This window comes from Argentina anserina, chromosome 5, assembly GCF_933775445.1.
Source record: "Argentina anserina chromosome 5, drPotAnse1.1, whole genome shotgun sequence".
In the NCBI taxonomy this organism is placed as follows: Eukaryota; Viridiplantae; Streptophyta; class Magnoliopsida; order Rosales; family Rosaceae; genus Argentina; species Argentina anserina.
The window spans coordinates 22,060,377-22,074,678 of NC_065876.1; the positions used below are offsets into that span (position 1 = coordinate 22,060,377).

Consider the following 14,302-nt stretch of genomic DNA (forward strand, 5'->3'; position numbering starts at 1 on the left):
TTCTCACACGTGGGATTACCATATTCCCCAAGTCAACCGCCGACACGTGTCAGCAGGAGTGGACTTGGCCAAAAGCCCTTTGCGTCTGTTTTTGGATTTGCATGCTGATCTGTTTCTATTCTCCTATTAAACATGCTTATCGATCTAACTTCTGCGCACGTTTTTTGTATTTATGCAAACTATGCAAGTTTTGTGATATCTTCGATCGATTAAAAATGCGATGATAAATATGTCTATATATTCTTAAAGATGTGAAAATTGGTAAGCAAATATATCTCCTGTAATTTCATTTAAACACAATGATTCAAACGTTTTATGTTCTTGTGTTTAATGTCTAATCTGTTGCGGAATGAATAACGACAGTAACTATAATGACATCTGGAGACAATGGATTAGAATTCTCAAACGCAATGTCATTTTCTAATAATGCAAGTTGGCAGATGAATACCATTGTTAGTTGCCACTCGAAGTGCATGTAATGGAATTTATTTACAAGATTTTTACTAGCTTTAGCCTAGCTAGTTGCAGTAGTAGCATAGTGAAATAATGATACATTGGATAAAGTTTCATAATATAAAATGGGGCATGCGCACTTAGTTAGGTCTTTCAAATCATCTTCTCATCACCCTCGATCTTGCGTACGTTTCATATCTCAGTTTGGCAAGCTTATCTCATCAAGATCATCCAACGATAAGAACACCTCGTCCAAACATGAGAGCTCTGTCCCGTCATCATCATCGTCGTCATCTTCATTGCGCTCATAAACTCGACACAACACAAATCCACTATGGTCCTGAAAAATTACAACAGTATATTAGTTCACGTCGCGTATGTTGTACGTATACTTATGCTCGATGAAAATTCACATGCAGACATGCAATGTGAGGGAAAATGGTGTTTGTGTAGAGTAGATGAGTAAGTTTGCTAGCTATTTCTTGCTGCGAGCGCGATTACATTAACTGCTTTCCGGTGCCCTCTTCTCTTCGATGATCTAGTGGTGGAAGATGAAGCACAAGTATCCGAAACTGCAGAGAGACGATACTCATGCATTGTCCAGTTTGTTTTGATCCCGGAAGAAGCTTCTCCAACGTAGAAGCCGAAGTATCTTTTGATTCCAACTTTGTTATTAGAATTCGAAGATATGATAGGTTCCTCAGTGGCCAATGGCTTCCAATATCCATTACTCGTAACCCGATTTTGCGTCCTCCTACTATAGAAGTACCACTGCTTACCCTCACACAGAGCCTTACCTGTGTTCATGTTACATGCATGTATTAATTACCGTACATCGTACAGTAAACAAAGTAATTAGCATGGTTTAAGTAATGGAGAAAAATAAGAAAAAGAGAAGTCCTTGTACTATATATATATATAGGAATAGTGCATGGAAATATGGTACCATTTAACTCCCATGGATCGTATGGATAGAGATCGAGATCAGGGATGACATCGGGGTGGAGGGGTAAGAGAGCTGCCTTGCGTTGAAGGAAATGGACTACGAGCTCTTCGTCTGTGGGGAAAAATCGAAAACCAGGAGGGAGCTGAAAAGGGTTATCTGCCATCACAACAAAGCAGAACAAGTAGAAAATGATGAAGAAGAGAAGAATAGTAGCTAGCGTGTAAACGAAGTCTTAGCTGACGATGGTATTTATAGCTTCTCTAAAGCAAGATAGAGGGAGATGAATTGAAGATGAAAAACAATAAAAAGAAAAAAAAGAAAAAAAAAAGATAAGTGAGTGAATGAGTGACGTGAAAAAGGTGGTGGTTTTTATAACAAATGGGGAAGAGTTGATTGTTTTAGTTAATGATGACGATAAAAGTGCTCTGAGATGACAGGCGGCGGGCAACTGTACCTGTATAGATACTGAGTGCTTTGAAATGAGAGGGACATATATATTTCTATGCCAACAAAATTGTTATACAAATTATACAAGAATGAAGTACTTTTTATGAGAAATTATATTGGGAAGACCTCTTAATTTACACTACTGAGCAACATTCAACTTATCTAGTGAGAAGTTGTGCCAATATAAATCCACAATTGACCACTTCAGACATACAAAGAGAGTTCAGTACGTTATTTAACCATTTCCATTTTATGTTGTTTAACGCAAGACATGGCTTCTCAAGAATCATTACTACAATAGCCATGTACCGTGTGATTTAAAGTTTCAGGCTTATTTGAATGAGTTTTATAGCCATCAAGTTATTGTTGTATCATGTACCCTGTAGTATTCGGGCATAATTACTGTAGTATACACTCTAATTTATTTTATTTACTGTTTGTGTCGTGTGTGTGTGTGTGTGTGTGTATAAATCATTACTGCAATATGTTATTCCTTGTTGAAGAATTACCTATAAAAACTACATTTCTTGATTTGACATATTCGGGGTAAGTATTGTAGGTCATTCGTAAGTTATTTGACTTTAACCTGTGCGTATTAATCCTGTTATGGTGGATTAACTCGCAAATGACCAATCGTCAATCAATATAAAGGAATTGATTGTGTCATTATCATATCTTTAATCAATGTCATTCCTGTGTCATTATCATAACTTCAATCACATATCCAAGTAGCAATGAAGGAGGCTCGATCGTTACTTCCATACAATTGACACAATGCCATTCCTGTGTCACTGATGAATGGATAATGATCGAAGACTAGAAAGAGCAGCGTAGATAAGTGACTGTCAGTCCAAGAATTTCAGGGCATCGAATTCTAATAGATTTGACCCTATTGCTCCCACATCATCGCGGGGAGGGTACGACGGAAACGAGCGAGGGAGAGTGGTCTCACTAGTCTGCCACAATGGGAGGGAGTTGTTGAGTGTACTTTTTCTCCTTTGAGTATAATTCAAGGGCAGAACAGGACTGAAATTTTTTTCCAAAAATATGCGGTAGGTCATGAGCAAATGAAGATCCTAATAAAATTTGGGGATTAAAGAGAGGACAAAAAGGCAAAGGGAAAGGGAAAGGCAAATGAGTAGAACAAAGGACTTGTACTTGAAGCAGCTGCAATAACAAGTGAGTGGCTGTGCCACATTCATAATCTGTATACATGTATTTAGAAAGAAAAAACCCAAAAAATAAATAAATAAATAAGATGAAAAATGTGAGTCAGCATCATCACACTTCATGCTGAGATCATGCACCTCTTGACATCCACGTGGCACAAAAGAATATATGGGTTTGGCCGGGGACCAATTTGAAGTTTAAGTGTGCCCAGATACCAATTATTACCTTGCTCATAATTACTAGGCACATAACTTCAGGCTTTGTTCTTGGCTTAAAGACTGGTCATCTTCATATTTAATAGGAAGATTTGGAAGATGTTACAATCAGCAACAAATCAGCTCCATAAAGTTCAACTTTCTCTAAGGACATTGTTCATAAAGAATGCTTATACAGTTATACACAGATGGCAATGCATAACCTAAGCTCTTCATGCATAGTGGATGTGATGAATCTTAATAATCCATATACTAAACACTTCAAAATGTACTTTTAGTCGAAAGAGACCACTGGCTCCAAAGCTAGTTGCTTCTGCCAAACTATCTTATGATTCCCAGGTTTTACACCTTGAGAACATGCCAAAGTTAGGGATTGTATAGATCCATGGCTTCCGTCACGAAGTGACAATTTAAATAGATGAACAAGAAAACTAGAAAAGAACTCGAGGATGGATGCTAATCCAAGCATGATATGTGATATAATTATATATAGAGATGCCACTTTGTCCACTCAAACATATAGGATTTTTTCCAGGCTGGGTTTTTACCTCTAAATCTAATCATGTCATTAAAAAATGCTCACTTCTATATAAACACACTACAAGCGAAACCTTACCGTATTTCAGCCAGCAAATTGTACTTCCTCATATGAATAAGATAAAACTGAAACCCTCAACAGGAATCATAAAAGGCATTAGCAGTGCGTCTACGCAAACTCAGCTGCTCATGTAGTGATCTGAATTTATCCTTAAGCCTCTTAATCTGCAAGAGCAACAGCATATTGGCAACGAGTGAATATTTGAGCAAGTAAGAAGGAAAGAGACAGCCAATTAATAAATTGAGTGGGAGAATGATACCCTTTTAAGCTCAACCTCAACGTCTTGCTTTTGCTGGCCCAATATGTTTCGCAGGTTCGTGATGTCAAAAATATTATCCAAATCATCTTCAAAGGCAGATTTCAAGTCTTCTCTAAGGAGCGCAGGCAACTTATCCACAACAGGCATTAAGAGAAAGCAGTTGAACTGCATGAAAAATTGAGAGTTTTCAACAAGCATGGGGAAACAGTTGTACATCATTATATGTGCAAGCTCAAGCAACAAGTTTTCGGTGAGGACAAGAAAAGACGATAAACACATAATTTTTCTTTATTGAAAATGACATCAGCAGAACAAACCAAATGATTCAGTTTATCTGATATAAACAACTGATTCTTCATAATGCATCAAGATCAACCTCTCTTCTAGTATCTATCTACAATATATACATAGATTTATAATACCTTCTTCTGCTCAGGTTATGATGGTGAAGTGTAGAAAAAAAGAACTGGAAGAGATGATTTTCATTTCACAAAGCTTTTCAATTGATGGTTATACACCATATTCCAGATTTTGATTAGAAGGATGTTATCTCATCTTTCAGTTTCTAACCAACAAAGATTCCAAGCATTCGCAGATAGAAACAAAGTAAGCCGCCTTTTGGCTTCCAGACAGAAACAAAGTCTCCATTCATCAGTGGTTTTTTATATTCGGGAGATCACCGAAAGACATGAACCTCTCTTATCTGAGACTAGATTGAATAACTATCATTCTCTTAATCAATGAAAATTATTTGCCATCCTCTAAATCTCTTGGTTTTTGTGAGAATTAGCTGCCTACTTTCCCACCCAGTACACGCTTTGTAGAATTGATGCAGTGATGAGACATATATGCGTGACAGAGAGAGAGAGAGAGAGAGAGAGAGAGAGAGAGAGGGAGAGAGAGAATCACAAGCTTTAGTCAAAGAGGAAGAGGGAAACTTAGTAAAGAAACTGTACTTTTGATCAAAACCATGCAAAATTTGTGGAGCCAATAGATTTCTTGAATAATTTAACTTTGTTTCTGCACATATTCTACCACCACATCATCCTAAAGCAGCAGGACAGGAGATATCTTCATCAATTATGGTTGATATTACATACCTTCAACTCCGCAGAGGCCAGGAAATATTCTCTTATGCCATGAAATATCTGCTGCACCAAAGCATAAACAATCCTTTCTGACGAAGGAGCAAGTTTCCTATTCCAAAGCGTACTATCCAACAGATCAGCCAGCCTTGTTTCTGTAGTTTGAATGGAAGTCAAGTCAGTGCCGGAGGCTAGATGACTAAGCTTCACATCTGCCCGTGACTTGGTGTCCTTCTCATTGGCGAGAGAACCAACAGCTGAGTCTTGAGAGAAACCCGGATATACAGAAGTACCACCCACAGTGGTATGATCTGTTCCAGAAAACGAGTCCAGGAACTGACGTAACCCAGCACGATTCTATAGGCATGCAAAGAGATATCAGACACAACTGTATACGGAAAAATATTACACAGAAAAAAAAAACTGCTGACAGTTTTAGTTGCAATAACTTGGAAACATGTAAAAATTCAAAGCTTAAATATCAGTTTCTGCAGTATGCCTCTCAATAAATTAGGATTTTGGAATGAAATATGAAAAAAAAAACTTATAACTCACTGAAGTTGACAAATGATTATGACATGTATTAATTATTAAGACCCAAAGGAAGTATAACTCAGAAACAAATTTGATGCACAGGCAGCAATAATCAATAAAAAAAATGGAATTCAGTACAGCGGCAAGCATTCTAGTTCTCATGTCGAATCAGTAACTAGCTTTCTACAAGGGTTGTAAGCATGTAAGAGACATCTAGTAAATTCTCACGACAAATTAGTGAGGTTACTCTTTGTTTTACCAAGCCAAAAGTAAACCAAGTTGTTTGTAGTTTTCCACATTCTTCTACCAGACCTTGCCTCGGTTTAAACAATATTTTGATTGCTCTAGGCTACTTTCTATGATTTTTTTCAGCACAATTGGATCTTTGTAGTTTCGATAGAGTTGACAAATCTGAGATGAGATCATACAACATGTAGCAATTAAAAAATTCAACTATGACAACCTTATTGTGAAGAGACCATGTGACATAGCGTGTGGTGCTTACTAAATCCTCCATACATCTGCAGCAAAAACGTTCACATAGGATCATGTAGCAAAGTGAAAAGATCAGAATATCACAAGCATTTTTGATTTTTTTTTATGGTATACACTATTACCTCAAGTCACTGTTGTTTTACCAATCAGTAAATTATATATTATAATTGTTTTTGCAAGAGTCTCTGCATATAGCACAGAAGCACATGGTCTGGTGTGAACCCCCTTACAATACCTAACTAGCAGGAAGCCCAGTGTTTAGCCTGGGTCCACAAAGTGGGGAGGTGGGTTCCAAGATTGTATTTAATCTATCAGCAGTTGGAAGCTTGAATTGAATATATGTTCACGCTTGCCATTTGGCATGTATTAATGTCAGGGAACACTTGAGCATCACTTCCATTCCCAGTAAATTCATAGTTTACAAAATAAAGCAATTGATTGTGTGCGAACATGAATGTGTAATCCTAAATGAAAATTTTATGACAAAGCAAAAAAGAATAGACACCAATTAAGCCTCATAATGGAAAGGTTCGGAACAAAGTATAGATAATGTAACTGGTGTGCTGACATTTCATGATGCCTGATTCTTTTATAAGACATGGATAACCAGGAGGTAAATACATCTTTCAAGATGATGGCTCTTAGATAGACGTCATTGTGAATATTTGAACACTGAAGACATTAGCTATTGGACATAAAATCTTACATCTGAGTTAAAAATTGTTTTACTTTTGATTCTTTTGACTAGTATTATATGTACTGTATTTTGATACTATTTATCTATTAACACCCCATCTTTTACACACACACACACACACACACACACGAGTGAGCTTAATTTAGCAAGAGACAAGAGATACAAACCAAGGAGCTTACTTTTCACGGCATGCCCTTTCAGTAGATTCTGCAAAGTCATTGAAAGCAGAGGCAACACGCTTGAGAAACACCTCGTGGCCACTCAAATACTCCCCATCTTTCTACATGATGTATGAAATATCAAGATTTTACTGCATAAAATATTAGAACATGCATCCAAGATTTAAAAACCATAATCCACATAACTATGGAGCCCATACCTGAAGAAGATAGACAGATATGGGGAGTAATCTCTTCAAAATATGCAAGAGTCTACCACCCAACTGCAATAGTAGATAAACATTATTATTCCCAAGATGACTATCAACAAGTAAAAACCAATTAAATGTACTAACTAAAATTTCCAGCTGGTATCATCCCAGCATATGCCGGTCATACAAGTTATTTACTTTATATTCAGTCTAATTCACCACAATCCAGATTATAGCACTTCAACAATCATTTTGAAAAGAGAAAATTAAAGTTCACAGAATTGGAAACTCCAAGTACAGAGGCTAGAAGCAAATATACTCTGCACAAGTCATTGATCCATGGCTGAGTCATGAAAACATAGATCCTCACTCACATATCAGAGCTCTTTGGAAGATCAGATCTCTTAATTTTCATTAGACCTCACTCACATGTAAGAGAACTATAGGAATTTTTTTTTTTCATGTAAGCCTCACTCATTGATCAATGACATTTTCATAAACAAGTAGATCCTCACTCACATATCAGAGCTCTCCTGTCCTCGGAAAGACCTGATTTACTCCTAGGAGCAACAATAGCTTGTCCACTTATCCAGTATGTGAAACCAACAGACTGCTAGATTTAATTAACAAGCAACCACTTGAAAGGACCTTGAAATAAGGCTTGGATCCTATAAGGTAGTCATACTCTCCTGGTGTCAAATATTTAATTGTATCCTAAATTCCTAATGAATTAATCAATACCCATTCATTGAACAGTTAGTTAAAAAGATTTTTATTTTAAACTTTATTGATTATACAATGTACATCAGACTCCTGTCCATATCTTGGACAACTGATAAAAAATTACCCGAGTACCTGAACCTCACAGTAGAGCATGTGTCACAGGAAGAATATTACCAGAAAATGAAAATTAGAAAATTACAGAGAAATTGTTCATTACCTGATGAAGAAAAGGCTCAAACGTGTCACGAGCCTTTGCAACAGCTATCACACAAGCCGTCCTGTTTTTAGAAAAAGTATAGTCGAAAAGTGAAACAAGTCAGTGGCTAAAAAATAAATAACAACTAACGAAAAACTTAAAGCATGATTTAGAACAAGAAAAAAAAAGGAAAAATATGACCAGTTTACAGGTGTGAGTATGACCAATAACGTGAAGGCATTAATACCTAGAGTAGTTTGTTCCGTCATGTATATCTTCAACTCCACATGCATTTACGATTTCTTCCCTTGTAATTGGAGGGCATTTTGTTCCTCCAACTACAAAACGGAACTCAGCCATGGCACGATGATATTGTGCACCCCCATAGAGACGCATTCCTGCATTCTACACACAGAGGACACAGTTCTTACAGTTGTACATAAAGTCTACAAACATGATTCAGTTTGCACCCACCACAGAAGAAGAGTTATAGATAGTATCTCAGATAACCAGAGAGAGGCAGGCAAATCTGTGGCCTGATTTTTTCTCATGGTTCACTAACCAGTCCCAGAATTTACAAAAAGAGCAGAATTAATATCAGAAAGGAATTCTTTTTTTGCATAAATTTAAGAATAAAACATGCAACGAATGCAAAACTTTTATAATAGAAAGAAAACAATTACAAAAAACAAAAAAACAAAACAAAATAATACAGTTCCATAAAACAGAACAGTTCTAATAAACAATATATTGCTATCAGAAAATTCTTCAACTCACAGGTATAAGTTTGTGAGGGAACTGAAGGCCATCACTACTAACAAATGCTCCTCCATTACTCCTCTCATCTTGCAGTGTTTCGCCTTGAAAAAGGTAGGGTAATACATGTATTAATACAGGCAAGGAACAACACAACTTGAAGTAGATTAGGATTACAAATGCGGGTGGTGGATTGATGTTGATATTTGGTGACGATAACAAAAGTTATTTCTTCTTGGTAAACATTAACATACAGTCTGTTAAGCAACATAGAACTGACTTACCAAATTTGTCTGGCGGTGCGACAACTGTTCCTTTCAATAGCATAGATAACTGAGGTATGAAATAAATTTTGTCAGTAGAGATAAACCAAAAATGTGAGCACTACTTGAAGCATAAAAAACAGTTAAAACACATGCCAAACACTGAAAAGAATAATTCAAATAAAAATTTTAGCACAAGATAATGATACTTGTCAGGACAGAAATACTACAAACTAAGCAAATCAGTAGCCAATCGAATCTTCCCACCCCGACAGTACTGGAATAAATGCCTTTATCCACTTTCAACCACATTTAACATGAAGTCAATGGCGGTGACATTTTAACGGGGTCCTACACTAATTCATAAAGTGGCCTCTTAACTATCAATCCCAAAGTCATACTAACAACAAACTGTAAGTCCTTTTCAAGGACAATGTCACAACTAAAGTTACCTTCGTCAAGAACATATCATGAAATAATCTTCCTTTCTCCTTTAGTTTCAGTTCATCCAAAGTGCTGCATCAAGACAAAATGCAACATAAATTAGGAACCAATATAAAATAGAGAGAACAATGAGAAATGTTTGCAGTACGTTGATTTTATATGCAGTTCCCATTTCATGATGAGCAAATGAAATGAAACCGGACTGTAAATTGCTTTAAGACAAGGTGCTTTGCGAGTTTAACTATGAACCTGAGTTCTTGAATGATTTCATTCATCCTTCTTGTTGCACTCCGGTGTTCCTTCTCCAGAAGTGGAATGATCAGTGGCACATTTTCCATATACCTTGCAATATATAATCTCTAACAGTTAAAGTCAAGAATTGAGCAAGTTATTTTTGAACATATCAGGATAGTTAAGGTTCTTACCTTTTCTGTAGCAATTCTTCCAAAAATGACCTAAGTTTGCTCACACCTATCCTACTTCTCTCTTGTACAGACAGTGATCGGCCCAATTTTTCCTCTAAGCTTGCAACATCTTCCTTTTCTCTTACAGATATTGCCTGTATCAGAATATATTACAGACATTATATAATTTACAATTTTTCCTCTAAGCTTGCAACATCTCCCCTTATAATTAATTTCATACACAGCATTAAAGCTTCAGGTCTTGGGTAGCTCTGCTTTTATCTGTTCACAAATACCAGCTTTTATCCAAAAAAAAAAAGGGGGGGACTTGTAAAAGAAGGCCTATTAGTAACACAGAGTTTACAGTAAAAATTCATTAAGATTATCATATGAGGACTAGTATCTTAATTGATTTTATTTTGTATAACTTTGGCACTGCTTGTTTTACACTTACTAAAAGGAAAACAACAATATCTTATGAAAGAAAATTGTGTGCAGATAACTCTCTGGAAGCCAAATTTTTAACCATTGGAAAATATTCTTTGAATAGTTACAAGCATGTGAAAAACTAGATATAAAAAAAGCATCTTAAAAAAAACATAAAGCATATTGTGACTTCAGAAACCAGCTTAAACATCTGGCTAAAAGTGTTTTAGACATCAGAACAAATGCACCATAAGATACTGACAGTATATATCTAACCTAGATTCTTAACTGATGATAAAGCTAAGTGGTGAGAAAGTAAACTTATAATTAGATTCTTAATGTGTCCTAGTGTACTCAGGACCCATTACTACTTAATGAATACCATTATTTTGGACAAATTGAAAACGAGAAAGAAAAAACACCTGTTTAAACTCATCATTAGATCTGTAAACCGAATCATGCCCAACACCAACTCTTCCAGACGGCACAGATGTAAAGAAAGGCGAGTCCCCCAAGATGCACCCATCAAGCATACATGTGGGAGGTGACAAAAACACTTCCACGTCCGATGACCGCGCAAACTGGGGTATTTTCGTATCGAGCTTGGTTGACACAATCACAGTCCTGGACAGCTCAGGATCAATCTGCACATGACCAACGCAAATATTCAATTCAACGCCTTTAAAAAGCCGAACAAAATTCAACCACTAGAACAAATACCTGCATTACGACCCTTCGCGTGGTTGCATTACTCCAGTCACTGCAGTCTTCAAGACACAAAATAATGAGCTCCTTATGCTGCATTTTAGCTCGAACAAGCGCTTCCACAGCACGAGCTTGCACCTGAAACCAATCTAACAACTATCAATCAACCACCATTGCACTTTCAGTTCACCACAAACATGCTCCAACACCCTAAATTACTACTCATCGACATCAAACTCCGCGTAAATGCTTATCAAAACCACACACAACTAACACGAAAAACCAATGCGACATTCAATTATTGTCAAAATAAATTCACAAATGGTGACATTGATCGAAATTGACCTGCAAAGCCCGATTCTTGGGGCCAGGGGCGGGAGCAATGAGGCCGGGAGTGTCGATAATGGTGAGGTTAGGGCAGTACTTGTACTCGACCCGAATAATAATCTCCTTAGCGGAAAACAGAGAGGGCTCCTTCTCGAGCCTCATGTTCTCAGCCTCAATGTAAGCCTGGATGTCAGCGAGGGACATGAGGTGGGCCTGGGCCGGGTCGGAGTCGGAGACGAGGCGGCAGAGAGGGGAGTGGGAGTCCGGGTCGTACTTCATGTGGAGAGTGATGGGGCGGCGGGTCTTGGTGCCGCCGCCGACGTGGTTGAATTGGAAGCCCATGAGGGCTTCGACCAATGCGCTCTTGCCATCAGTCTGGTGGCCGACGACGAGGACGGCGGGGGCGTCGAAGGGAGTGTCGAAGGCTTGGGCGAGGCCGTGGAGGTCGTTGTAGGCCTCGTAGAGCCGGCACTGCTCCTCCCATTCGCTCCGCTCCATTTTTGTTTTTGTCTACTCTGATAATGATGAGTGTGGAGACTGGAGAGTGTGGATTCAAATATCGTTATCTTTCTTCTTTTTTTTGCAAACCGCCAATTAAAAGTTACCGCTTAGGATTAAAAAAATAGGGTGAGTAAATGGGTAATTCCCACATGGAGAAGGAGTAAGTTTTAACTCAAAAATATAGCATATGATCACATCATATAATTCGATTTAAAGAAATGGATTCGTTCATATGTTAAGAGGGAGATTGAGCTACAGAGTGATTCAACAATGATAATAGTTGCTTTGAACCATGAGGGAGATCGAGCACAACTCCGATGTAATTGGAGTCCGTGCGGAATGGTTAACTATATGCAATCTATCAATTTTTGTTGTAGGATTTACAACACGTACATCCTTATTCACTAGAATTTCTATGAATCCTCACCATCCATTCAAGTAGGATCTCAATGGGTTTCTTCTCAAATAGATTACTTATGTCAGTTATGTGTATCGGTGTGGTCATGTAAACTAGTGTCATATAATTTATTTATTTTAAGTTGAACTTCTATACAACTTCAAAGAGTTGATTATGAAAATTTACATTATCTTGTTTAGAAAAATAATACAGTTTGCCGAAAAGAAAGACCTTATTAAAAAAATGAAAGAAGGAGAAAAAACAATTTTATCAACAAATAGAAATGCTGGGAGGTTCCCCCAGTCGAGGCGGGTTTGGGAATCCCCATGTAGAAATTTTTCCCACTCCAATTGTTAAGAGTAAAAAACCGGGAGTCTTGTTCACGCAGCTTGTATTCAACCTCTGGTCTGATTAACCTGCACAAAAACAGGAGTTAAATTCAAGGATCAGCAGTGCGCTGACCTATGACTCTTCGAAGCTTAAGTTGGATCTGGAGCGGGACTTAAGTTTGTAGGTTAAGGACTTAGGAATATGTTACCCTTTTAAAAAGGTTTCTGGCTGCTTTTATAGGCACATTGGGAGAAGTGTTGCTTTCATTTCCCATTATGGGAGAGTGCTCGTACAATATGTTTTTACTGCTTTGGCGAGCTACATTGGTGGCGCCTGAGCCAGAGGTGGCGCGACCTGCCCTTCCAGCTTAGTGCCTTGCCTTGTTAGGTTAACTCCGGCCGGTTTGGCTGTCGGAATATGGGGGAATCTTGCTGGGAATTATCCCGTTCAGGGGAGGTGTTAACAAGTCCCCGGGACAGGGGCAGTAGTTCTGGGCAATACTTATATTTCCTGTTATTTTGCAATTGTAAACCAATTCTGATTTGACTGGGCAATTCAATGATTAATCTGTTTGTTTATTTTGGCACTGTTATTACTTTAGTCCTATAGATGCATTCCCAATGGTGATTGATTTACCGGAGATTGAAATTGTTATCGTCTCGGATCCAGGGCGAAAAATTAATGAATTGTTTGGCGATAATCTTCGAGAAAATAAACTTGGCGGATAATGTTGTTGATAATGTTAATAAATAAGTTCGTCAGACAAATAGTACAATGGCGATCACACTGAAGAAAATAAGCTTGGTGAATAACAAACTAGGTATGTTTCCATCCGGACAAATCTTATTTGGGGAAGAGATAGAGGTGTTGGGCGTTCCAAGGATGGGGAATGTCATGGCCATCAGCATCTCACATGTAGAATGTGGCTGGTCTAGCGCAACTGACAATTTCTTAAGGGCTTTCCCACTTGGGCTTGAGTCCCAACGATTCGGGGATGATCGCTTTCATAACCTAATCTCCTATGGCGAAGTTTCACGACAACACCTTTTTGTTATAGTGTCGGGCTATGTGTTGTTTATTGTTTATGTTTCAGATATGTGCCTTCTCCTGGCGTTCCTCAAGCATATCCATGTTAAGCTGGAGGTCGGCTCTATTTTTGTCCGGGTCGGAGGCGACGACTTGCTCCATGGGAACTTTTGTCTCCATTGGAATCATCACTTATGTTCCTAGGGCCAAGAGAAAAGGGGATTGCCCGGTTGATCTGTGGGAGTGGTCTAGAGTGCCTATAGGACCTCATAGAGTTTCTTGGCCCACAAACCCATGGCTAAGTCCAACCGCTTCTTCAAAATCTGCTTGATGAGCTTGTTAATGACTTCTATCTGACCGTTGGTTTGGGGATGTGCATGGGAAGCATACAGGATGGTGGCGACATTCTCCCGGGGAAACTGGAGAAACTTGTCATTATCGAACTGCATACCATTGTCCTTGAGAAATGCTTAGGGAACGCCGAAACGGCAATAGATGGAGCACCACAAGAAACTTATCACCTTGTTCGTGGTAA

At 38.1% G+C, this 14,302-nt stretch overlaps 2 protein-coding genes across 2 annotated transcripts; both read right to left on the reverse strand.

Annotated features, from left to right (window-relative positions):
- Positions 1–401: 401 nt before the first annotated feature.
- LOC126794947 (NAC domain-containing protein 104) lies at positions 402–1,625 on the reverse strand. The gene is made up of 3 exons (XM_050521743.1): positions 1,400–1,625; positions 955–1,250; positions 402–793 (listed from the first exon to the last, which is right to left on the reverse strand). Exons 1-3 carry the CDS (start codon positions 1,560–1,562, stop codon positions 653–655), a joined length of 600 nt encoding a protein of 199 aa, XP_050377700.1. The 5' UTR covers positions 1,563–1,625; the 3' UTR covers positions 402–652.
- Positions 1,626–3,681: 2,056 nt separating this feature from the next.
- LOC126793734 (dynamin-like protein ARC5) lies at positions 3,682–12,025 on the reverse strand. Its single transcript, XM_050520344.1, has 16 exons — positions 11,532–12,025; positions 11,202–11,324; positions 10,904–11,125; positions 10,077–10,210; positions 9,901–9,993; positions 9,660–9,723; positions 9,229–9,277; positions 8,966–9,048; positions 8,436–8,593; positions 8,210–8,270; positions 7,279–7,341; positions 7,079–7,179; positions 6,171–6,228; positions 5,189–5,530; positions 4,089–4,253; positions 3,682–3,993 (listed from the first exon to the last, which is right to left on the reverse strand). The coding sequence occupies exons 1-16, from the start codon at positions 12,009–12,011 to the stop codon at positions 3,904–3,906; spliced, it is 2,286 nt and encodes a 761-aa protein (XP_050376301.1). The 5' UTR covers positions 12,012–12,025; the 3' UTR covers positions 3,682–3,903.
- Between the last annotated feature and the right edge of the window lie 2,277 nt (positions 12,026–14,302).

What these genes read in the sequence shown, in the direction of transcription:
- LOC126794947 (XM_050521743.1), bottom strand. Translation starts at nt 1,562, where the DNA reads ATGGCAGATAACCCTTTTCAGCTCCCTCCTGGTTTTCGATTTTTCCCC. An exon ending in CGATCCATGGGAGTTAAATG is followed by an intron (nt 1,251 to 1,399) that starts GTACCATATTTC and finishes ACATGAACACAG; the next exon opens with GTAAGGCTCTGTGTGAGGGT. An exon ending in GGCACCGGAAAGCAGTTAAT is followed by an intron (nt 794 to 954) that starts GTAATCGCGCTC and finishes GTAATTTTTCAG; the next exon opens with GACCATAGTGGATTTGTGTT.
- LOC126793734 (XM_050520344.1), bottom strand. Translation starts at nt 12,011, where the DNA reads ATGGAGCGGAGCGAATGGGAGGAGCAGTGCCGGCTCTACGAGGCCTAC. An exon ending in CCAAGAATCGGGCTTTGCAG is followed by an intron (nt 11,325 to 11,531) that starts GTCAATTTCGAT and finishes GATTGGTTTCAG; the next exon opens with GTGCAAGCTCGTGCTGTGGA. An exon ending in TTGAGGTTGAGCTTAAAAGG is followed by an intron (nt 3,994 to 4,088) that starts GTATCATTCTCC and finishes TTGCTCTTGCAG; the next exon opens with ATTAAGAGGCTTAAGGATAA.